Source organism: Manduca sexta, unplaced genomic scaffold, assembly GCF_014839805.1.
Source record: "Manduca sexta isolate Smith_Timp_Sample1 unplaced genomic scaffold, JHU_Msex_v1.0 HiC_scaffold_134, whole genome shotgun sequence".
NCBI classification, from domain to species: domain Eukaryota; kingdom Metazoa; phylum Arthropoda; class Insecta; order Lepidoptera; family Sphingidae; genus Manduca; species Manduca sexta.
In genome coordinates, this window is record NW_023592194.1 from 2519 (window position 1) to 29653 (window position 27135).

General features: G+C 35.0%; 1 protein-coding gene and 1 pseudogene across 1 annotated transcript; one reads left to right on the forward strand and one right to left on the reverse strand.

The window, feature by feature from the left end:
- Positions 1-3398: 3398 nt before the first annotated feature.
- LOC119191317 (decapping and exoribonuclease protein-like) lies at positions 3399-9699 on the forward strand. Its single transcript, XM_037445216.1, is given in 5 exon segments — positions 3399-4020; positions 4023-4145; positions 4513-4777; positions 5430-5568; positions 9374-9699. Coding segments are annotated over 5 exon segments (1149 nt in total). The 5' UTR covers positions 3399-3653; the 3' UTR covers positions 9629-9699.
- A 647-nt stretch (positions 9700-10346) lies between these two features.
- LOC119191315 lies at positions 10347-18158 on the reverse strand (annotated as a pseudogene).
- Between the last annotated feature and the right edge of the window lie 8977 nt (positions 18159-27135).

The following is a 27135-nucleotide window of genomic DNA, read 5'->3' on the forward strand; positions in this document are numbered from 1 at the left end:
CACTTTAGTCACTTTGTATGTGCAATTTTTGGAAAAAGTCAATCTATTTCATACTTCAATTTATTTGTATCGATTATATCATTGATGTTTTACTAGTATCCATCCTGGCAACCTGGCTTTGAAGCTGGCAATACCGGGGTTGACACTTGGAATATTTTATGTAATGATGTTTGGGTTACGGTTTTCAAAGAATGATTGTGTATCTTAATTCCGTTCCATTGAATTTAGTTTTAGTTGACAAAACTTGTAGATTACATCTAGTACCAACACAATAGACCTAAAAATCTAGAACGTACTCAGGACAATGACAAGCATAGAAGTAACACTATGACATTTGAGTGTACTCTGTCTTTGACAGTAAGAAATTTAATTGTGTTGCGACCCCTTCAGACATCTCATCGATATCGATAGATGCTTTGTCTATCGGCTATGGTAAATTCCCAGACCTGCTAAAATAAACACTTTTCGGTCAGTCAACTACAAATCGTTGCAAAATCCTATTTTAGATAAAGGTTAAAAAGATATCAGAGCCCAAATTTGGTATTCAAGTACCAAATGAGATCTGGGTATATAAAAGCACTCGTTAAGAAGCTGTTAAATTACAATAAACTATAGAACTACCGGCTTCCTTCGAGCTAAATTTTATCCAATTTTCATTTGCTATTTACAGCAGTTTCCATGCCTTCCGAAACGTCATTCAAAATGGTCGTCACAAAAATGGTTTAGCATTTAGATTGTTAAATTAAGAAAATGTTAGAATTTTCGGAAGGAATGGAAACCGTTGTAAGTAACAAACAAGAAATCGGCCAGAATGTCGTATAGGAGAAAGCCAGTACGCCTTCTGTTCTTTTCTGACTTTCTTAGCGATTAAAAGATACCCAAGAGGTGTGATTTGACAGAAGCTACTAAAATGGGACAGTAAAATTAAAACACAGCGGTATCATTCATGTCACATATGTTTGATAACTTATTTCAATGTTAAGGCGATACCTCAAGGTCCATTTTCATACATTTTGTTTCGGCTTTAATCTGGGTATATCGTCATATTAAATTTTAAAGGCCGAAATATCCATGATTATTAATTATTTTTACGTTTTTCTTTCAACTGCGAGAACTAATCACTAACTAGACGTGAATTTAAATTCTTTACTTGCCAATACTTGTTTAGTTACCCAGATTAAAGCCGAAACAAAATGTATGAAAATGGACCTTGAGGTATCGCCTTAATAAAACTTTATCGAAATGCTTAGAGCAAACACGGTGCTGTTTTTCAATGCCAATTGGGACGAGCTATGGAAACGATCCATTTTGGCCTCATAGCATCATCTGTGGGGAATCTGCATTCCCATTTGACATTTGACATTGACATTTTATTTGCTTTTTAATTCGGCATCATAAAGACGACCAAAGGTAACCATTTGATTATTTTAAAGTGTACGCAAGCCGACCTTAATAATAATAATAATATCAGCCCTGTATTATATACTTGCCCACTGCTGAGCACGGGCCTCCTCTACTACTGAGAGGGATTAGGCCTTAGTCCACCACGCTGGCCTAGTGAGGATTGGTAGACTTCACACACCTTCGAAATTCCTATAGAGAAACTTCTCAGATGTGCAGGTTTCCTCACGATGTTTTCCTTCACCGTAGAAGCGAACGATAAATTCACAAAGAATACACACATGATTTTTTAGAAAAGTCAGAGGTGTGTGCCTTTGGGATTTGAACCAGCGGACATTCGTCTCGGCAGACCGTTCCATACCCAACTAGGCTATCGTCGCTTTTAAGCCGACCTTAGCAACATAATATTTGTCTCGTTCTTTTCAACAGTTTTGGCCTATTTGAAAAATAGGATAAGTATATGAGGGTAATTTAGATTCCTTCTATGCTTGTTCTTGTTCTGAGAGAACGTATGTTATCCATCATGATAGCTGACAATTGACCGCCATTATTGACTTTATATTTGTTATTGGATTATATTTGCTAATTCTTTATAATTGCGATTTAGTTCAATCATAACTTGAATTTTCCACCGAATACGTTGAGTCGGGTCTCTTATTCCGTTTCGTGTATATATTACTAGAATTGATGTCGTGTGAGTTTACGAAACAGTGAGTTATTATTCGAGATAATGACTCCAATTATTGTGTTTACATTTTTGTATATTTTATCTATTTTGTGTGCTACAATAGAGAAAAGGACTAATTGAAAAAAGGCACTTACGAAATCTATGAGTTTGCCTTTGCAATGATTGTAATTATAATAATTAATAATTTGACGGAAAAAGATCACATCTGTAAGGTATCATACTGTTCAATGTCTCTATAAAATTGGAAATAAATAACGGAAAATTGGACTGTAATGAATTTTTGAGTAAGAGACCTAAACACTGTATACAATTTATATAAAAGAAATTAGCGTAACACTATTGTGTATTTTGTATTAATAATTTGTTATTAAGGGAATTATTTAAAAATGTGGACGATTTACTTTTAATATTCCACAAATCATAACTTATACCTGTGTAAGGTTTATGGTCAGCAATTTTGATCGATATAAAATTATCGATTGAATAAGGAACGTCCCTAGAGAGACTTGGCAGCCTTGCATTTTTATGCATAACGTTGGTATAAAATCTTACCGAAATTGAGCTAATTGATTGACCAGTGTTGCCAGAAGGTTACATTTCTTACATTTTCGTTACTTTTGACCCCTCGCGTAACATGTAAGTAATTTTTATATTTGAGGCAATTTTCGTAACTTTTGAGAACAACGAGATTTGTAATACAACATTTTTATTGTAAACAGTTTATGAACGCATTTCTATTCAACGCATCCAAATTGAACACGCCTAAAACTGGCGGGTCTAAAAGTATTTCACTCCATATCACACTCAGAGATGGCTCGCCATGACAATATGAAACGTATCTTGCATATATTAAAACTTGGTTTTGCTTGAGTGTGCGCGCGCACATTTCCTACTTCGCGAGTCCCCGCGGTTTCGCAGCTACAAAAATGCTTGCTCAAAAACGCGTAAATTAAAAAAAAACAATAATGTAACTTTTGCAGCAAAAATGTAACTTTTCAGGAAACGAAACGTAACTTACGACTCAAGGGCCCTGGCAACACTGTGATTGACATATGCGCGTGAGGTCAGAAACAATGTACTAAGTACCACCTCTTCTTTATAGTATACTAGCTTTTCCTCGCGGCTTCGCCCGTGTGAAGGAGTTTTCCGGGATAAAAGTCCCACTATATATTTTCACGAGATAGTAGCCTAATCTTCCCAGGGTCTTGAAATATCTCCATAATAAATTTCGTTTTGTTATACCAAGTTTTATGTCAAGTGCCGTTCCCGTGGGAACGAGTTTTAAAAGTATTCTATGTCCGTCTCCTGGTTCTAAGCTACCTCCCTATCAATTTTCAGCCAAATCGGTTCAGCTGGTCTGCAGTTATAAATAGAGTAACTAACACAACTTTGTTTTATATATATAGATTACTTACTCTATGGGCAGTACTGTTTACCTCTACTGTTTACTAGTGCTTATTTTTTAGTTCTTATTGGCTATTGCCCGTCATTTATGAATTATGACATGTAGTATCTTACTCTATGATGTAGGTCAAGTTTTATAAATTAAATATTTACTAACACAATGCAATCTCAACCGGAATTACAAGTGGATCGTAATATATATTTAAAATCATTTCCAAGATTTGAACGTCCGAAAGTAATAGGTTACATTGGTCTAGAAAACCTTAAATTTGCAAAAAATGTTTGTGATAAAAAGGTACTGTATGATTTAAACCTTCTTATTGAACAAGCAAAACGAAAACCAGATGATTTGGATGTTAAGTTAACAGACCTAATACAATTTCTGACGGAGCACGAGCGGAGGTTAAATTTTCCCTTACAAAACAACATAGACGATGCAAAAATTTTCTGTTATCGAGGTTTGATGACATGCGTTGCTTGCACGCCTTATGAGAATAGAGAGCCGTGGAAAATAGTAGCATTATTGTATAAGGGAATATATTTTTATGTGCAAGAGATACAGAAGAAAAAATACAAAGAAAACAAAATGCAACAGAGAAAGAAAAACAATTTACTTCATGGGGATATAAATTTGAACAATATGTACTTTCTGGTAAGTATTGTATACAGGACGCCAACATTCATGTGGACTAGAATGGTCCATACTTATATTATTTCAGACTATCAAGGAAATCTGATGAGCTAAAACATGTGTAAAAACATTAAGATTATTGTTGAAGCAGAAATCAATCTGCTTGTTTAATAATGTCATTTTTTATAGGCTAAACCTCAGTGGACGATATAGTGAGAAATATAACTCTGGGGATTTTATGATTTTTAATCAAAAATTTTGGCACAAGACAATAATTATAATATATAATTATAATATAATATATAGCAAGATAATATTAGATATTATGCAAAAATAAAGCCATTTATGATATACATTAAATTAACCTATATTATAAATGTAATTTCAGATACACCCACAAGTGATCCTAATCCTAATGAACCTGTTAACGAAATGGAAGAATTTTCTCTTGTATTCACAACTAAATTGAATCGGCACACAATTGTTTATGGAGCTGAAATGGATGGAATAAGATGTGATAAAGCACCAGTCCCACCCCCTCCATCAAAAGAATTAGGTGCTGAAGCAATAGTAAACTATCTGTCTGATAAAGAATTTATTGAATTAAAAACTAATAGACACTTGGAATATTCAAAACAAGAAATATCATTTAGGTTTGTATAACTGTAGTTTTAATTTTGTCATCACAATAAGTAATTTAAGCACTTGTTTTAAACTGCTGACCTATTTTATGTGCTACTTGTGAAATCTATATTATTATGTAAAGCTGAAGAGTTTGTTTGTTTGTTTGAATGCATTCATCTGAGGATCTACTGATTCAAATGCTAAAAATCTTTGTGTTGGATAGCCCATTTATGGCTTTATAATATCATGCTATGACTAATAGAAGCATAGCATTAATGAAAAAAGTTGCAAACACAGGGTTTTCTAGAGCTTTCATTGTACTCTGGGTAAACTTACAAGTTACACAACAAACATGTAAAACGGAATAATTATAAAAATGTATTATAAAATAAAGTTCATTGTTGCATCTGTCTGCCTGTCTGAATACGATAAACTCAATAACTACCAAATGGATTTTGATGAAATTTGGTATCGAGATAGTTTGAGGCCCTGGGACAAACATAGGCTACTTTCTATCCCAGGAAAATATGTAGCGGGACTTTTATCCCGGAAAACTTATTCACACCGCCCAAGTCGCGAGCAAAAACTAGTACAACATATCTGCATATAAGTCTGAGTTAATTAAATGTTAGCTGTCTGTGGTTAATATTCATACATTTCTTTTATTATTTACATTGGCAGGAGATACAAATGTAAGAAGTGGTGGTGTCAATCATTCCTGGTGGGAATAGATACTATTTTGTGTGGATACCGAAATGATGATGGTGTTGTGAATCAATTGAAATCATATCAAGTTAAAGATATAGCCAGGATGTGTAAGGTCAGTGTGCATAATACATAATATTATTTTTAAAGAGAATGGGCAGCTTCCTGTTTCACATAACATTATAGAATATTAATATGTTGATAGAATTTTATCCTTATTTTGCTCATACGACAAACGCTAGGACAAGCCAGTTAATAACATACAACAATTGCCAATAAACAATAGAAATTTCACTGTAACATTGAATTGTGAAGTGCCTTTTGACACTACAATATGTTGGTTAGTTTGGGACATTAGAAATTCAATGTTAAGTTTCTTAATGACAGTAATTACATGGACAATTATATTATATCAACAACAGGGCTTGCAGAAATAGACATTGTAGAACCTGCCAAATTTGTATATGAGTGATAGTGAGGCTATTTATGTATGCAATGGCAGCAAATTGTTATTTTTGTGTTGTCAATAACATAAAATAGATAGATGACTAAAGGAACCACAAGGCCTTATTCTGTACCATATTAAGTCTAATTGTGTGCTGCAGTTACTAGTGTCTGTTTGCAAATGCATGCATTGCATATAAGGCTCGAACGAGACGGGTTTTTCAATCATTCGGCAATTTTTCGACATACTTCACCCTTCAAAGAGTGTCTCCTTTCATCTTAGAAGTAATAACTCAACAAAACAATATTTAAAAGTACTTACATTTATATAATTTATACCATGTATTAAATATTGGATTTCACTACTGGGAATATCTCTCTACTGCTGAGAGGATTTAGGCATTTACCAAGATGGCCTAGTGCGGGTATGTTACTTACTTTTATTAACTACAAAATTTAAACTAATTTCTATTTAACAACAATCACAAAATAAACAGTGAACGAACCGCGCGAAGGCGGCCGCAGTTCACCACCTGGAACTCCAAACCAATCATAGTCAAAGATCCGGCTGCAGAATTAATGAACACATCGAGTATATTATGCTAAAACGAATATATATCTACCAGGTTGCGTATCACAATGTGGCCGCTAGTATTCTTAATTAAATTATTGTTAATTGATTTTTCGGATGAAATTTCATTCACCTGTTTTTAAACAAAAATCGTCCACTTCACGGCAGTATATTATATAAAGACTCTGAAAAATCACGGTTGCCATTGCGCACTTGGCCGCACCTCTTCGCAGCCAGGTGTAAACGAGTATGACTATGATACATTTATACGTTCATAACGTACATTCATTAATTATACATTAAAATTAAGCTATTTTTTCATTATAATATACGGTTGTCTAATTAAATCTGGCCGCAAATAAGGGTTGCTGGCTGTTAAAGATGGTAAATATTGAAGGTAGAGTGAAAGAGAGCTAGCGCGTAACATCACCAGTCAGAAGAAGATAGCGATTACCAGCTGTACGACAATTTGAAGCCTTTGCCCATGTGTCGGATGCTAGTGTTGTCAACTGATCAGCTACGGCATTTTTATTCTAACTTAAAAACCCAATGATAAAAGAAGTATAGAGGATGGGTGATATGGTCACGTGACATGCGGCACATTTAATGCATAAAATGGTGCCGACTCCGCCCCTTACAATAATGATATGCAAGTACCGAAAATTTTGTATCGACATCGAAGAATTAAGAGAGACAAACAAGCCCCAAAAAGATCAAATACGAAAGGGGTTAGGAACTACCATAATATAAATATAACAAACCATAATGTAAACAAACAAACTGAAACTGATTTATAAGTAACAATTGTTAAACAAAGCAGTACCTGTTGTGACAAACATCCTGTTGTGTTTGATCTATATTTGTATGTTGCACTATTCCTTGCTAAAAATTTAAGTTACAGATTAAGATATTTATTTAATACATGATAAATGGAATAAGATAGCGTAGCCAGCAATTATTTGGTTGGTTTTATTTTATTTTATTATTATGCTCTTTGATCGAGAAACATAACTATGGTTCAGCAAACTAAAATCAATGACCGTAAAAATGGTGGTTAAGATAATCAATTATAATAATTATTTGCAATAACAACAATATGATTATGTATCTATTTCCGTGCATGCAAAGGTTGCTCGAAACATAAGACCGCCAATTGTAAAAATATATCTTACATTTCATCTTTATGTTGTTTCTTTTATGTTTATCTATTCTTTTATGTAACAATTCTAATTTTATTCATAGCAATATATTAAAGTAATATTACTATTAGGTGAAGTATAATAATCATTACTATTTTACTTATCGGGAATATTGTTGGAAAACAGTTATCTTTACTCGCGTTAATTAAACGTGTGGTTTATGCATATCTTCTCAAAATGTAAAGAAATATGTATTTGGTGTAGGATTCCAATCACGTCGCTCAATATTCTCAATTCATTTTGCCTTGGTTTTTAAATTTTTTGGTTATCTTAAAAAATATTATAATTTCACTTAGTTTGTCGTTTTGAATAATACAATATTGATGTGTGCTCTAACATTCTTTCAAAGACAAAACCGTAACTGATAAACGGGCGTCTGTTAAAATATCGATATCAATAATTTCTAAACAAATCCACCCACCCATCCCTAAGCTCGTGTGTAAACAAACATAATGATTTTAATGTGTATAAATCACGCCTAAAAGGGTCCAAAGCTTAACAAACCAGATCCACATATCATTTTAATTGATAAAAACACATCCAAAAGTAAATATACAAAGATATTTGCTAATTTTCGGTAAAAACAGTTACTAACCTATGAAAAGATATTTCGGGGTCTTTCTTGCGTGAATTCGATTTGCATCCTTTCACACAACACTGAGTCATTTTCGAAACTTAACAAATACACTAATAAACACACTGAACAATTGAGAATATGATTATATTACTTTAAATTCAATATTTATGAAGATTTGTTTACATCGTCTGACACTACATGTACTTGCTGACTGGCCCGCATAAAATGGCGTTTCTGCCGCAAGGCGGTCCCAGTGTGTTGAAGTAAACGAAATAGTGCCATATGCGAAGAAAGCAATTATTTTTGTCTTTTTTGTTGCGTTCCAAATAAGCTTTGAGTAAAAGAGATAGACATATATATTGACAATTCTGCGTCGATTTCCCTAACATAAATATAACTTATTCATATAGCTAACTTTTGAGGCCTGTCCTCTTTATATTTAGTCATTGTAAAAACCACGCTGTTTTATTCTGCAGCCGGATCTCGTACTATCACAACGCAGACAGCCTACTCACTCAGTCAAACCGAGCGACGAATATGGCCGCGCGCTGATTTGAATCTCCTTCCGTTCCGTACAAAGTTACATCTCGGTCATTGCCGAGAATCGGCGGTTTTTAGCCGAGAACCGAGACAGATTTCTCGGTTGGATTTATAGACCGAGACCGAGATCTCGGTCGAGCCTTAATTGCATATCTTAGCACTTGCTTCGCGATAATAACGGGAATGAACCATGTTCACGCTATGATGTTGTGTCAGCAAGAAAACCTTAGGGTTGACTCTTATACGATAAGATTAATATATCAGACTCTTATAAGAGTCTGATATATTAATCACACATATATGCATATATGCACATAACACATATATGCATACTTTTAAGTTGTCTTGTTTGTTAGTGATAAAAAAATCCGTTTCCTTCTACCCTTATGCCGTTCTAATAGAGGATTGGTGCAGCACATTTCTTTTTCAAATGGAACAGAACTTAATTTACATACTTTTTTCTTATCCTGATACACGCGCCTACTTCATATCTACCTTTTTCGGATCTTAAGGTGTCATATCCAGGATTCACACATACAGTATTATCATTGTGTACTACATTGTGTTTAATTTTAATATTTTGTTGCAGAAATATTGGGATCCGAGTGTTTGTCTTAATTTTTTGGACACTTTCTTCATTTACGTAAAACGCATATTAGCAAGAGAAATTAGGCGGAAGCATGGAGATAAAGCAGTAAACAATTTGCAAGCATTGCCATTGATAAGTGTGCAGCTTGAGTGGACGCCCGGCTCAGCAATACAGGTGAATGAGCATTATAGCCATAGTGACGATCCAATACTTCCAGAGTGGTTTTTTAATAGTTATGGTAAAGTTGTAAGATAGTGCAGATATAAGATATGTATTAACAAAATGTAAAAAATTATTAATAATAAAATAGGATTTATATTTTGTTATATGAGGATTTTATATTTGTAATCTTAATGCTAATGAAAAATTTCAGCTGCACATGGACGATTTTCTTTCAACGAAATGTCTATTTTTTTCCAAAATATGGTTACTTCTACATTATTAGTGTAAGATTCACACACACATAGCACAATTCTAAATTATTTTTAAGTGCTCAACTTTTTTTTTAAATAATACAATTTCATAAAACTAGTATACCATTTATTATAATTGCATAGCAAATGGTGTAAATCAACATCCATAAAAGACTAATCAACAACATGGATTTTTACTTAATGTATAAGTTCTAAAACTAATGTATTATAGTACATTTATAAAAAAAATATTTTTGAAATAAAACAATAATTAACAGAACAATGTGCTTGTAATAAAAATAAACAAGTGTCATGTATTAATACACCTACACATTTTAATGTTATATTTACAAAATAATTTGTGAAAAATCTCCATCATCTTACAAAAAATTCAGTAGAAACTTCCAGAGGTGCAATGTGAGACTGCACACCGCATACAGTACGGTGAATTAAATCATGTGATCAGATATGCCCAAACATTATAAATTTATACAATATAACTATGACAGTAGGGTCATAAGGATTATATAAGAGTGAAAAAACCTGTTATCAAAATAATATTTTGGAATACAACTGTGGTGTAACCTAATTACACTGTGTGCCTTACGTTACTCGAATCTTACACAGACTGAATGAAATTGCAGCTTCATTTTAACAGAGAATTCCTATGTATGCACACAGAACAAAATTAAATTGTGCTTTTGTTAAAATTATTTTATTAGCTTAAACATTGTGTTTTTTTCATCCAATAGATGCTTAATTATAGAACAAATTTAAAACTATTATTTTCAAAAGATTTTGTTAAATTTTCATCAAAATAATTGAATTAATTCGTTAGTTTTCGTGGTTTTATTAAAATGCGGACCATTGATAGCAGTCACGAACTACTGATCGATACGATTTTATCGATATGCATAATATGCATTTTAAAAGAATATTCAATAAAAATGTCGATATATAAAATGAATTATTATAATACACAAATTTTATGTCATAAAATAATTGCACTTTAACAATGATTGAAAAACACATTAAAAAAGACCGAATGATATGAAAGAAGAAAATCACAAGAAAATATGTGGTTGTTAATCACATAATATCAGCTTTATAAACCAGTTCAATGTACGCAATCCTGATTAATATAACGATCACTGTCTTGTTTTTTCATTTTATAAATGAATGTGTTTATACTAGGTATAATAGAAAGATGTATCAGACAACAAGTGTAAGGCATTAAACAACTACTAGTTAGTGGTTAATAGGACGGTATTCCATCTGATAGAAAAGACAAAGTAAGTCAGTAAGTCAATGACATTGATCAAGTTCCATAAAGTGACTCAATTAATCACAATTTGAATGTTAGTATACATTTAATCGTTTTATTTTGTAATTACGACAATACAATTTTTATATTATCATTATTATAATTCAGAAGTTTTATTTTCCACAGAAATAACAAGGAATGAAAATTAATATTTAAAGTATTTACAAGGTCATTACAATGTCTTACGTTAGAGACGCGCCTTAACAAAATGTACAACTTAGAAATAATTAGGTACTAGTCGATTTTGGTAATTGTACCAAATTGGAATTAACACTGATCTGATCACCGAGGCTTTTCGTTGTAATATCTAGTTCCTCGTGACGAAGTGATCATAGCGAGTAATTTGTGTTGAAAATATCTACAAAATTTAAAACAGTCTTCGGTTTCACTTACATACACCCTAGGTATATCCCTGTCGAATCAGTGTATTTGTACTAGCGTTTTATAGACCAACTACAATGTTAGCGAAAGGTCATCTGAACAATCGGTACTGAGGCACAGGTTAAGGAAATCTACCTGATGATTTTCCGATGATCATCATGATTAAATGAGGAGCAACTAAATATGTATAATAATTGTTAGGCCATTGGATTCTAAGTCATCAATAACAATGATAATTATAGAAGCCGGCGTTAATGAATTGTTAAGATTTATAGGTATAGCATTTTACATTGCAATACAGTGAAGATATCATAGAGATATGAACATTACTCATATTTATTGACCAAGTACAAAGACAGAATATGGCGTGGCCAAAATCTAATTCTAAATTAGAAATAAACAATCTTAGAACAATTGGATAAAGATTTACAAAAACGAAAAAACCGATTACTCGCAAGGGGACGGCCGGCTTCGGCGTCAATTTAGCAACATATTATTTAATCGTAATTTCATTAGCCTTATAAGCTCCACGCAGCCACAGTGGCAGGTCCAAAGTTTCAATCCGCATTTCATGCGGTTAATGTAAATTTAGTATATCAGTAAAACTCCTATGTGATAATAAAATATATTAAATCTTTGTGCTAACTTACAATAAATTCATTTTTCATAAACTATATATACTATTTATATCATTTATTAAAACTTATGAAAACCAATTCTAATTTACTAAGCGTGCTTGGCACGCTGCATTGGTCTGTTTAAATATTATAGCTACGTAACTTTTCTAATTTTATATTGAATCTGTTGCTGATGCTGGTTAGCTAATGTATCACTATGGTTTTATATATTTTATCCATCTAAGTATGTATAAAATATATATCAAAATTTCGATGTTTCTCGTGGTTTACAATGAGCGTAGATATTGTCATGAAGCACATAATATTATCTTTTTCAACAAAAAATTAAACTAAACGAGCGAACATATTTTCTATGTACTAATTAATATATAAAAAACATACATTTAACCCATCTTCACAACAAAATATTGCATTATATTTGACAAATATTACCAGTATTCATATGATTGAATCAACATTTCGTAAAAATACCAAAAATAAATCAATGTAATATAAATTGGGATTATTTCCAATTTAGCCTCATTATTTGACGAATATACACTCCGATATATATATATTTTTAGGCGTCTGTTTTAATGTTAAATTTTATTGGTTTATTTTCGGTCATATTGACCCTTTGCAATACATCCCGACACTTAATTCTACATCTTTCTGCTAATTGACATAAATGGAGATGATGATTGAACGTCGGTAATACAATATGGTCCACATTTAACAAATGTAGTCAAAATTTTATGATATACATATATTCAATTTCCATCAAGTTTTTTAGTGTGGTGTTATTACCAAGTCAAACTAAATTTTCACACGAGTTGTTTTTACTATATTCGCTATAATACTAGCACCAATATGCAACAAACATAATATTAAAATAGATTTTAAAACAAATCGTATAATCTTTGTCAAATTGTAAGAAAGACCATAAATTCTGAAAAATGAAGGTAGTCAAATTTATATTAGGATATCAAATAGGTTACAGCTTTCGGTATAATCACTATCACTGATTAATATTGCGTCTACTCAATGTTTGAGTGTGCGGGCTAAATATATATATGCGTGTAAAAATTAGTAATTGCCTTCACTGAAGGCAAAAAGATTGTACTCTGTAGAGATAACCTTTATATTGGTATCCATACAAATGAAAAATAACCATATAATAAATATGTACAAATGACTCAGAATGATTCCATTTTGTCGAGATCAGCCATAAAAGCGGGTGTCAGTGGATCAGCCAGAATATCCTCTCGTAGCATGTCGTGGAGCGGCGAGGCTAGCGCTTGGTCACTGTCCACGACGCTCTCGTGAACTTGAGCGGAACCACACACGGAATTACCATTGATAAGAAAGTCTCTGTTGCTGTAACTAAAAACACTTCGGTCCTCTGCGAACTGAGGAGTAGAGGGAACGGACTTCGAAGTAATACCGTTAGATATTGTGGGGTAGCTTTCTGCCGTAAACAATTCTCTCGAACGACGTGAATCGATTTGTAGATTAGGTGCAGTACGTTTAGACGGTAACGGAGTGCTCGGCACAGAACGAGACGTATAGTATTTATTTCTGTCCGTTATCATACCCGATAAATCAAACTCAATACTGTTGGGTCTTTTGAGGAAATCTTCAACATTATCCGGTCCGGTGCCATCATTGACAAAAGTTTGATTAAAATGATTACTTCTATCTAATAAATCATCACTACTGGGGATCAAAGATGTCAGTTGATCGGCTATAATCTGCTGTCCCGGAAGTGGGTCGCACCCGTTACTTAACGTATCATTGGTATTGAGAAGTGTTTGCGTCGCATCGCTATTAAGTACATCGTTGCTACTATCTATTGCATTGTAAATTTTGTCTAGTGTTTCCCGGTTAAGGCCGGCATTCGTTATGTCGCAGGGGTCAGCCAGGGAACCAAAGTCACAGAACTCGTTGGGTACGGGGGTCGGCGGGACTGATCCGACCGGCGTGTTGTTATAACTCATCAACCCCATGTTACTTAAGCCCTGTTTGAGGGGCACGGACTGAGATCTAAAAGCGTCCTGTGTAGGCCTGTAAGTAACGAGTGGGTCTTGGAAAAATTTACTTACTTCGCTCGATAACGGATCGGCAGACAATGGTTGGTCACCGTTAATGTGGTCCCGAAATAGGCTATTCGGTAAGAAGTTTAGATTCAGATTATTGTTACCATTTGGAATACCCGAATTACATGGATAGACATGATTTTTAAATTGCGATGTAGTGATGTTGGGTGATGGCGGAGCGGACATCGGTTGGCAATATTTACCTGGGTCACAAACGGGGCCTTTGGGAATAAATTTTTGGTCGTTCGGTATTGCAAATTGCTTAGAACATGGGTCGTTCATTCCCAGCGATAATTGATTGCGCCGTTTTCTAACATTATGCTTCGGTATCGGTCGAGGGCAGAGCCGAGACCGAGGGACTGGAGAATGTTTCGGGGACTTACAAATGGACTGGCGGCCGTGCTGTGTGATATTGGTGAAGTCTGCAGTGAACCACCCATTGCAACTTGTTTATTAATTTTTGAAGGACTTTGTCCTCTTTGGTTAAATCCCAGTGGTGATTTTGAATGAAAATTTCGAGGTGAGTGGCACCCTTCAGAAATAGGTACAAAGTCATATTGCTGGGTTCTAGTGGTGGGGCTCTGGGGGTCATTGTTGTAATGGCCGTTGTAAAGATGCGAGCCACCGACATTCGTAATAATTTGACTAGGTGTTGTTGAAACATTGGTAAACGGCAAAGATGTGCCGTTTTCATTTGGTATAGCGTTACAATGTTTTGATGTACTATTATCACTGTTATTTCTCAAAGTGGAACCATTTATTTCGTTTTCAGTAGCCACAACCGGTTTGAAAGCTCCTTCGGAAACAGCCGTCTTGATACTTTGACCATGCAAATTTTCCTGAGATATTTGGCTATCCTGAATAATTTGTGAATTGGTCCCACTTTGGTTTTTAAGATTTTTAGCTAATAATTCGCGCAACTGTGATATTTTTTCGTTTTTACCTTGACTAAGTTCGTCTTGTGGCTCCGTGCATGCTTCTAAAAAAGCAGCTGCATCTGTTGCGGTGGGATCTGCAGGTGCCTCTGACTGTGTCGTCCTCGGATGAAAGTATTGGAGCAATTCTTCTTCGTGCTCTTGACTGTTTCCCTCGTTCAAATAATCGTCCAAGGCGTGTTTATCTATATTGCAAATGCTGATGACACGCTCCCTGTTTAAAATTTCCGAATGTTTCTCTTCACAAATCATTCCAGTTTTGATATTGATCCCGTCCAGACCGCAACACGAACCGGGTGTCGTGGGTCGCTCGGAGCGATCCCACCGATCCGGCGAGGGTCCCTTCGTTCGGCTACTTTTTCGTAGTTTGGTGCGTTCGGACTCGGACGTCAGAGCCTTCACCGATCGCGTGGGACTCGCCGCCTCCTGTTCCTCCCGGGCCAGCGCCGCGGCGGTGCTTGTGGACCGGCTCGTGGAGTTTTTTGGATCCTCTAAAAAAGCACCCTCGGAACGAACAGGGGGTTCCGCGACCGGGACCGAAGCTCGAAAACTGCGTCCGTGCTGGTGAAAGCCTGCCGCGCGGCTGCTAGCTTTCCGCCGAGGATCTCGGCCGCTCTCATTTTCTTAGGGAGGTACTCCGCTCGCGGAAATTCTTCAGTGGGCTGAGGCACCACGCGCGTTTCCGGCGGCATTGGGCGCGGTGAACTCGCTTGGGTCTCGCTCTGGTACGTCTCTAATATTTGTTTCTTACCTGGGAGAGCTAGTCGTGTCGGGGGTGGTTCGGGAGGTCTTCGTCTTTGCCATTCGGTGCGCTCCCGTCCGAGAAGAGTCCAGTGAAGCGTCACAAGCGTCGCTGCTCAAATTGATGGGCAAATTGTGAGCCGCATCAGGAGGCAGACTGAGGTCTCTCGGCGCATAAGGCGGCTCGAACACGTAGGACTCGGAGCGGTAGTCGTGCATGACGGCGTGCGCGAGGGGAGCGAGTGCGGCGGGTGCGGCGGGTGCGGGGGTGCGCGGCGTGCGGCGGGTGCGCGCGCGGCAGCGCCAGTACGAGGAAGGGCGGGCGCACGTCGTACGGCGGCACGTACGCATGCTGGTACCCGTAGCTGGGCTCGCCTACGATTTCGCTTTCGTGTTTGAGCGGCTGGTGAAGACCCACGTAGGATGTGGAAGGCGGAGATTCACCTGCCGTTTCTAAGCTTTTGTTCTTTTTCGGACGCCCGGGTGTCCCGTGAGCCTGTTGACACGAATAATATAATCAAATTTTGGTTATTAATAAATTAACTACATTGTATTAGAATTATATTAAAAATATATATACCTGCATTTTGCGTTTCAAGTGCTTTATTAGTTGTCGACTGGTAGCGTCGTCTGACGTTGCTGGAAATAACGATTGATATGTTGAATTGAACCGAAAACATTAGTATTACTTTTAGCTATATTTATTTCGTTCTAGCTTTTCTCGTGTGAACCGATGCTAAGAACATAATTATAAGCCATAGTAGTAGCCAGTATTATAAATTCGAAAGTGTATCTATTAACGACCAGTTATAATACATAAAATACCGCCTCCTTGAACAACCAACCAGAATAAAATTTCTTGCGATATGGTAATAGATTTAATTTGACAACTACCAGCTGTTTACAAAAATAGCATGATTGTTTTTTTAAACAATATGAATGTAGATATACTCTACTCTAAAACTGAAATATCAGTTGTTTCCAGTCATTTTTTGTTTTAGGAATAGTTGTGAGTGTAGTGGATTGATTTTGTTGTTAAACTGTCCCTGAAGTCGGAATGATGAGTAAAATATAATGAAATGACAAATATTCACTGGCTGCCTCGGTAGCGTAGAAGCATTGCGTTCCTACTGACACGCTGAGGGTATACAGCAAACAAGTAAGTACCGTGTGGCTGCGCGAGCGGCGGCGGCGACGCGCTGTGCGGCCGGGCGGCGCCAGCGGCGCGCGAGGCGACGTCAGGTGCCGCGACAGATCCGATATCGTCGCGAACTTCACACCTGCAAACAAAGGAACCATGAAAATGTGTAACAGTGGCGGCCCGGCGCCCAAAAAAGAGACCACACTTTCGATAATTTCCTAGGTTAGATGCTTAAAGGTCCTCAGTTAAGGCAACTTGCTAGGCCCCGGATGGTTGCCCGTGTTGCCCTGAAGTCGCCGCCGATGTTTACACGAATATTATACACATTAAAAACTAGATTTTTCACGTTATGTTTTCATCCGCATAAATAATTATATTTTAAAGCTAAGACTCCCGTGAGCTTAAAAGAAAATCTATAAGGTAACTCATTCACTGTAAAGGCAGTCTAAAGGAGATGGCGGATTCACGCAAAGGTCGTAGAAGACCTAACGTAGATCATGCGTCTTCCAAAGTAAAACGATTCAATCGAATATATAATCCTATGGAGCCAGACTGACTCTGACAATATGATGTATTCTTCAGTAAACCACAATTCACAAATACGATGGATCACTAAAATGTATAGAATAAACAATCTTGGCGCGCTAATCACTAGTGCAAACATTTGAACTGTTTACATCCGGTGACTTTTTTAGTTTTATAACTTATAGATTTCTGCATATTTTGTAGGTATTTCTAACACGATTTGTTCGCGTCCCCAAAGGAGACCTCCAGATAATCGTTCATGAAAACTAAACTAAATTATTTTATTAACACGGTTGAAAAATGTTGTTGCCTTGACCCACTTTAGGGCAGGTGGAAGAAGATAACATACAGATTAATTATCTTATTATTTGTAGTAAAATGTGCCTACCTAATTTAGTTTCCGCCCAGTCGCAAATAATTCTTTCCGTTTCTCGTGACGAAGTCGTTGGCTCCTGTAATGCGAATACATGATTATTTAGGATTGTATACACAAACCCATTTTTTGTATTACTGTTATTCTTTGCATACCTTCGATGACTCTCCTAAATCAGGTAACTGTGGCACTTCTAACTTGATCTTTTTTCGAAGACCTGCATAGCAGTACCTGAAATATTATTTTAATTTTATTTAAAACCTTTATATTACCTCCCTTAACTTTAATCAAATTAAATTTTAAGATGGGAAAACTTTTCATAAGCTTGTTAATTAAACGCTGTATCGAGCACATGAGGACTGAGAATTCATATTTGGCTACGGAGAAAAAACAAAATAAATGCCACAAGTACGTTTGGAAAAATAAACAAATGTATTTGAAAGACCTGGACATTATATAGATAAAAGGAAAAATATATCTCCACATATACCTACTTATCAATATATCAAAGTGACTTGTCAAATGTCCTCAAGAAATTGCCATTTATTTGAATACCTAATCAATCGGCAAATATTCATCTTCACGTTTTTCTGTTCGTATAAAATCTATAGTCTATTCTAACTATGCTATATATTTTTTCTAGTGACAGTGTAAGTGGACTTTATATTGAGTGGTCAGGGAAGTCGGTGGTAAAACCCAAGCCAAAATATGATTCGGCAACATGCTTAATAATGATGTGGCGTCGATAGCTTACTGGAGTAGGACAGACGGAGAAGGACTTAATAATGTGAACCAAAACGTCGTTATCAGGTTCACGACAGAATATGGTTCATTTTATAGTCCAAAACTTTTATTTTTTAGATGTAAAATAAGTCGCACCTAAGTATTATAACTATCATGGTCTAACTTCCCTAAAGAAATATTTCTTTGTGACAAACCTGATCGTCTAATTCCCTAGGATCATAATTACCAAAGTTAGGATCGAAACAAGATCTTTTTGAAAAATAACAATTACGGCCAATGTTTTGATATTGAGATAAAATTATTATGAAAACAGCGATTCCAAAGATTATAGGCTCCATACAAAAGAACACATAAACTTTATCACTTTACATAACAGGCTATATTATTATTTGTCCAATCTCTTTAGAGTTGTAAATGTAATCTTATCATACTAAGGCAGAGAATGTACATATGAACTTATAATAATTAGTAATTAACATAATAATTTCTATCTTAAATAATGAAATGGTGAAACCAAATCACAGTGACCCGGAACAATCCATTATCAATCGCATTGACGCCACTATCAAACTACTCCGACACACGTCACAGATAACGGCAGTAAAGACTGTTTAAATAACCCTGATAAGAACAAACGCCGGCGAACTTATATCAGGATTAACGAAAACAGATAACAGGAAAAGGCGTGCGTTATTAAAGGGATTTAAAAAATACGTGTTCTCATAAACTATATACTTTAATCGCCTACATTCACAGAACGATTAAACTTTCGCAACAACCGAATCGATTATAACCGCGTAATCGATTTCTATAGATCATTATCGAAATAAAACCTACATAGATCGTCCGTGGTGATTGCCGACTCGGAAATTAAGGTTGCAATATTATAAACGCTTTTGATTCAAATTAGATTTTTTATATGTATCTTCGTTTTAAACCATTAGTTAAATTTATTCCACAATTTATTATTATTCATGACGATATCTTCTTTTATGAATTTAGCTATTACATTTTAAAATAGTTATATAGACAGAGAATCGCATTAGCCCAAGATATTATTTATGTTAGAAACTACAACTAAAGGCACCAAGCCCCCGAATTGAACGCGGAACGTTCCTCATTACCGTCCAACACATAATCCTGGCACTAGTCCACGTAGATAATTATTAAAATAATTAAATTTTATGTTCTATCACAACTGCCTCGGTGGCTTAGTTGCATTACAGAGCAGTGCTAAGGTCTCGGGTCGAGCAGTAATAAGGGTTTTTCTACTATCAGCTTGAATTTTAGAATTTGTGCTCGATATGGCGATAGGCTCGCAACCTATCACATCATTCGAATAAAACATACGGCAAAAATGGATGCACCGGTGCGCCTCTGCCTCCTTCGGGGATAAAGGGTGTAAGAGTTTGTATGTGTGTCTGTGTGTACGTAGAAATGGTCATTATCAAACAGAACATAAGTCATGGCCCCACAGTATCGATACAAATTACACTATATTTTATCTATTAAAATATATTTGATACTATTATACCCAACATCAATTATTATATAAACCAAGGACTTGCTTCTTTTACCTTATAATCTAATATACCATTTAGTCATAATATATTCAAATATCAATAAGTTATTGAAAAATATAACCTGATTACTGTTTCTTTTCAAATAATTGAAGGCTTTGTTAATATTTGACTATACGTTAATTATATTTTTTGAATACGTTTTATATTCACGTTCACGTGTTTCATCTCCAGAGGGATAGGCAGGGGCGTATCAAGCCCAGCCACTTCGACACGCTTCTTTTCCTACATCTATGACTAGCCACCTCCCGGGTTCGAATGGTTAGCAAATATATGTCTAAATTTTTTCTGCCGTACAAAACATTAATGAATTATACACGTAAACCTTCGTCTTTAATCGCTCCGTTAAAGAAAACCGTATTGTTAGGAACTGAAGCTATTTTTATTCAAATAAAAGAAGTACTTAACACTACAGATATACTCGTACTTTCACATATTAAACAAACCAAACTGCCTCGGTCTCTCAAACGCTCAGTATTTTATAGCAAAAAGTATCACAAATACCCTCATAAAAACATTTTTATCCTAAAAGTATAAACATCCGTTCGACTGTCTTTAAGGTGGTAGCTCAAGGTCCATTTTCATACATTTTGTTTCGGCTTTAATCTGGGTAACTAAACAAGTATTGGCAAGTAAAGAATTTAAATTCACGTCTAGTTAGTGATTAGTTCTCGCAGTTGAAGAAAAACGTAAAATAATTAATAATCATGGATATTTCGGCCTTTAAAATTTCGTCATATTAAATTTTAAAGGCCAAAATATGATTAATAATTACACATTTTCTTTCAACTGCACTATCACTAACTAGATGAATTTAATTCTTTACTTATAACTGTTCTTAGATGCCAACTGATAAGATATATTATATTCAAACAAACGCGCCGTGGACACTTTGTTTTATAATGTAAGGATAGTAAGCTGAGAGCACGCACCTCTGACTTTTCTAAAGTTATGTGTGTACCTTTGTGAATTATCGCTTGCTTCAACGTTGAAAGGAAACCTGCATACCTGTGAAGTTGTGATTAAAATTTGTGTGTATGTGAAGTTTGACAATCCGCACTAGGCCAGTGTGGTAGACTAAAGTCTAATCTATGTCAATAGTGCAGAAGGTTTGTGCCTAGCAATGGGACATAATACAGGGCTGATATTATAATTTAAGATAGGAAGCGAACCTATCGTAATAGTCACAAGATGCAATACCGGAATCCCACATATGCTTTTCGAAAATCCCCCACTTATTTAGATTTCTTAACCCACATCACAGACATTAGTTTGTATTCCATTGAACCTAAAACCTCCCGATAAGCAATTCTGGTATGCTGCCGCCATACAAAGGAGGTTAAGTTTCGTTTTTATTTTAGGTTAAAATCTTTTGTAAACTTTTTATAAAACTGGCATTACGATGTTTAAAATTATTTAAAAGAATCGCTAAAAGAGTAGAAACAAAAGAGCATTACAATACTATGAAAAGTAAAAACGTTAAGAATTTTTATACATTAGTATACTCGTAGATTAAAAACTGCCACAAAACACGGTCTACATGCAGAGTTATTATAATATTATATTATGTAGGTTGCACTTCTGTTTCTACGCGACATAGTCCAAAATAAAAGACACAATATTTTAACTTTATTTTTCCACAGAGTTTAAAATTTTCTTACCAGATATTATAATATTAAAAGCATACTGTTAACCCGATTCTCAATCTTTCTGATATTTGTAACAAAACACCCTTTTACCAAACGTTTTAACAAAACCTTAGAAGTTGTCGCTTTCTTGCTATCGTCAAAGAATTGTACAAATAAAGTACTAACGTTAAAATCAGTTTCAAAATGTTTTGTGGAATATCGTATAACACATTATAATATGCATGAGGTGTTCGCGGTTTAGCCTGCGCGGCGTGAAAATCGTTTCGTCGATAAACCTCTATCTGGACCCTATTCTACTTACCATCAGGTGCACAGGGGTCACTTTGTCGAGCTTGTAAAAAAAATCACATTACGCACTTTTCCGGGATAATAATATCCAATCTAGGCATTCTATTCATAGATTTGTTGCTTTACTTTCATCCAAAACCATGAAATATCTGCCATCTTCTAAATCTAAAAATTCTATCCATCTATCTATGGACTTACATCTAAACCCGTGAATTATCGAGATAACTTCTAACATCTTCACATCTGATGTAAAACTATCGTAATATAAATATTAATCTATGTTAATCCGTCCAAGGTTTGCGTCGATTTCAATAAACAACATACCTCGACCGCGGCATCAAAATTATATTCGTTCAACTCTCGTTTGCATAGATCACGTTGACTAGAGATCGTTTGGCGTGACCACAAACGCGAGCCTGCTCCGATGACCCCTGCCCTCTTGACCTTTCCATAAAGCTATCTTGGGTGATGGATATCTCAATTGTATTTTACATCAGACATGAACGGTAAAAGGAGAGTGAAGAAATAGATAAAATATCGCAACAGCCATCAGTGGAGAGCTATTGTGGATGAATTGTCATTTCGCATAAATTTTAATTCTTGCTTAAATATGATTTCGCAATTCTCAAATAGGAATAAATAAAGTAGATAACATTAAAATGTGGATTGTGAATCATTAATGTCACATGTAGGCAGAAACATAAATTAATATGACTACAAACAAACTTTTTTAATTTACATAATCATAGTGACACTGACACGAATTAAAAGACTTATAACTTATATTAAAATTAGTTTATTCCGAGAGTCTGGTCGACTACGTGCGACATAAGTATAAAATTATTTATTCTTTGTATAATTTATAGCTATATAAATAGGTAATTTATACCTTTAACATTTTTTTTAAATATATTGTATACTGCACAAGCCTACTCTACTACAGAGAGTGTTTAGGTTTTAGTCCATCGCGTTGGCCTAATGCGGGTTGGCAGAATTCACACAAATTAATTGATAATTCTCTGGTTAGTATGTAAGTTTCCTCATAGTGGTTTCCTTTACCGTTAAAGCGAGTGATTATACTTAATTGATAAAGAAAAAACACTTAATTTTGAAAAGTCAAATGTGTGGCTTACATTTTGGACATGCATTTCTCTCGGCAGACCGTTCTATTCCCAACCAAACTATCGTGCAACAAGTCATTTTTACTTTCACGATATAGTATAGATTTAAATCGTGTCACAAATGGAATTTGAACCTACGCCAATGCAGCTCACGGCCACACAAATTGTACTTTAAGCTGATGCTTCAAAATGTACAAAGACATATTTAAAATGTGTTATGAATTATATTACGAATACTTTTCTGCTAATCTATACTTGTATACTGTTATATAAAGCTGAAGAGTTTGTTTGTTTGAACGCGCTAATCTCGCAACAACTAGTTCGAATTAAAAAATCTTTCAATGTTAGATAACCCACTTACCTAGGAAGGCTATAGGCTATATAATTCTCTTTGATATTCTCGCTTTACTTTATTCAAGTAAAAAATTCAAAATTTTGGAAAAAAGGTATTTATTACATATTTTTTAAGAATATTTCATACCTTGATTTGGAGAAAAATTTATAAATTTCAACCACAAACATCTGAATATTATAGTTTCAAAAGTGCTTAGTTTTTATAACATCTAAAATCTCGGGCGAATTTTCCAGGTATAGCGAAAAAGATATTTCGTAAAACAAAACTGATCTAAAGCAGAGCGAATATATATATCCAGCATGGCGTGGAACGTCAGCGAAAACCAATATCTTATTGAATATATAAAGGATCCCAAATATGTATTTGTCGGGCCGAGTATAAATACATAATTCACGCCTTTATCCTCGTAGGTTAGCAGAGACATAACTAGTGCATATAGGCTAGTTTCCTATGTTTGATTTAGTTTATTATTTTATATGTAACAGAAAATAATATGAAAAGAAATTGTTCTGACGTCACATTTCAATATTCCTGTAATTTGACAGCTTCTTTCCACCAAATTTTAAAGCTGTTACTTATTTATTATTCCGTGGATTTTTAATTTTTATTCCGATAGATAATGGATAAATGTATTTAAAAAGTCGTCAACTACCGGATTCAGAGTTTATAACCATATGGTAAATTCTGAACCTATTGTTCGCGGTTTTAATCTACTCACTGAAATTTTAAATACAGTACCTCACGTTAATACATTAGCATAACCGATGCACCTATGCGGCTAATGGCTATATTATACCGCATAAAGCAGTACATATTTTTATTAATACAGCTGCAGTTCTTAAAGATCCTCGATTTAACAAAACAGATTTGTATTAATTTTGCGAACTTTGGCTTCCCACAACAGTAAATATACAAGTAAAAAACGTGGAAAATAAAACCAAATATTTTAAAACCAACTCCTCAACGTGTCGAATTACACTGTCGACGTTTTATAGAAACGCAATATAACACGAACGTAATCCGATTAATTATTCTGAGTGTCCGTCCTCGTTACAATCACTGAAGCTTTTCTCTTATTGTATGCAAATATTTTGTACTTTTACTGAAGAGTATTTAGGGTTACGTATTCCAACGAAACCGATTAAACCAGCTGCGACCTTATATCTGTTTGTCGTAAATATATTTTGAGCTACAAATTATAAATTGATTTCAGATTTCATAGTTAGTATTACTTTCTTTGTTTGTTACAAGCGCTGTAGTTGATAAGTTTGTGTGTTTTTACTAGTTCTTATATGGTGTTCAATAAAGAGCTATCTATCTATTTCACTTTATTTAGCTGTATTGATTTCGCTCCGTTCCGTTCCCGGAAATAAATCACACAAATCCGTGCATCACTTCCAAGATGGAATCCAACATCACTCACTACATCAAAACTACCTCTTCGTAGATATCCGTTGTTCCATTGTCATACCAACTAGCCTAACAAACCCTTTCCCGTTTATTTGTTAACCACAATGAGCATATTAGTTGTTATTACCATCGCATTCAAATATTAATAGCAATCTATGATCGTATTGTGGTAATTAATCCATAATTTGGCGCTGATTACCTATCAAAATCAAATCTCCAAACTGTATCTATATTAATATGCCTTTGTGAGTGTGATTATCCGTAGATATCATTTCTACTGTCTATAAACTCACTATTCTAGAAGGGAAGCTTGTCAGGGTTAAAGGGATAGGTTTTTGAAAAGGAGGTAGCTTCGGTTGGCACAAATCTCCGTAACCGTAACCCAAAAGGAAGTTGGCACTTTTTCTGGGCTTTTGTAATATAGTTCTATCACAGTCCAACTCATTCATGCTATAGAATAAGGCGAACTTTTATTGGTTGACGTGCCACTATATATAATATAAAAAACAAAATATGTCGGAAACCTGCAATTCAAAATTGTCTATTTAGGCCTTTCTTTGAAGTGATTTTTTAGGCTCTAAGAATATTTTCGACGCGCAATTCGCACGCGTGCCATTTGCGTGGTGTTTTGCGTGGTCGCCATCCCAGGACCTACATTGGTCTTTTATTTTTAATTTACCCGCCAAATACCGTATCCAAGCAATTGCCCAGATTGGTAGACGATTTGATTAATTAGGTACCTGTCCAGTCAATATTGATTTATGGAAGCATTGTATTGCTGAGTTCGATATCTGAAGATTAATGGCTGACCTTTCACAAAAGTATAACGTACTCCGAGATAATTATATTAATAGATTAATTAGCAAACTTTACGTTCATAATGAAATGTGTTTTTCAACAGAATGATGTAACGGAAATTAGCAACACCATCTGAATTTTAAATTACAAAGTACTGCTTTACTCGCCCATTAATACATTGGTCACAATAACCTAAACCCTATTCTAAAATTGCTTGCACGCGGCTCTTTGCTGTGGAAACAGACAGTACCTACCCTATCTCGTTTACATCTCCACGAGGAATCCACGGCCAAGCATTGAGGGACATTTGCCGCGACCCAAGCCTCGGTCTAGTGTGCATACATCTTATGGAACTACACATGACGACCGATGAGAGCTCGCGAATAAATTGCAATGAATGCAAGCAAATCCATGAGTTATACATCTTTGAATCTACATGATGTAAAGCAACCCTCCATAGAGAGAAAAGCAGGTTTTATTATGTATTAATCTGTATATATCCAGGTAGAAACGCATACGAGAAACAAAATATCGTTAACTATGTCCGTCTGACATCTTTAAGAGGCTGTATATAAAGTTGTGCCTCGCAACTGCTATAGGACTATTTAGGCTTACAGCCCAAACTTTGTCCTGTAACTATGCTCGAGGAAGTATTTAATTTTATGATATAGCGAATCCCATAACTATGACTTATAGTACTTATTTAGTATTATACTCAGACTTTAGTTACGTATAGTATGAATGTTTGCATAATTGTGAAATGATCACATAATACTGCATATTTCATGTGGTTATTAAGTACATATTTTACTGTAGTTATTATTAACTTAATTAGTGTTATTGGTTTATCCGTTCTAATTGAAATAAATAAATAAAATAAATAGTCTGACTCTAGTATAATTTGACTACCTCTGTGGTGTATTTGTAATGCGTACAAGATACAACTACATTGAGGTCTTAAGATCTAATGTCGGAACGGTTCCAAAGGAAATAAATGTTTTGGATTTTTCCATCTTAAAAATTGCTTAGTCGCAGCTCAGTTAAAGATATTAAATTTATACTACAAGTATTTCAATCTACATTCTATCTCCAGCCTAGTTTCTCCACGTACTGACGTGCAAGTCGAAATAACAAAAGTTTCACTTATAGTAATGACTGGGTAGTATTATTTATTTTTTATAACTATTAGAAAGTCTCAGTGGCGTAGTTGTACTGCATACGTTGCACGACACCGCTCTGAAGATCCGGGTTCGACCCCTACAAAAAGATAA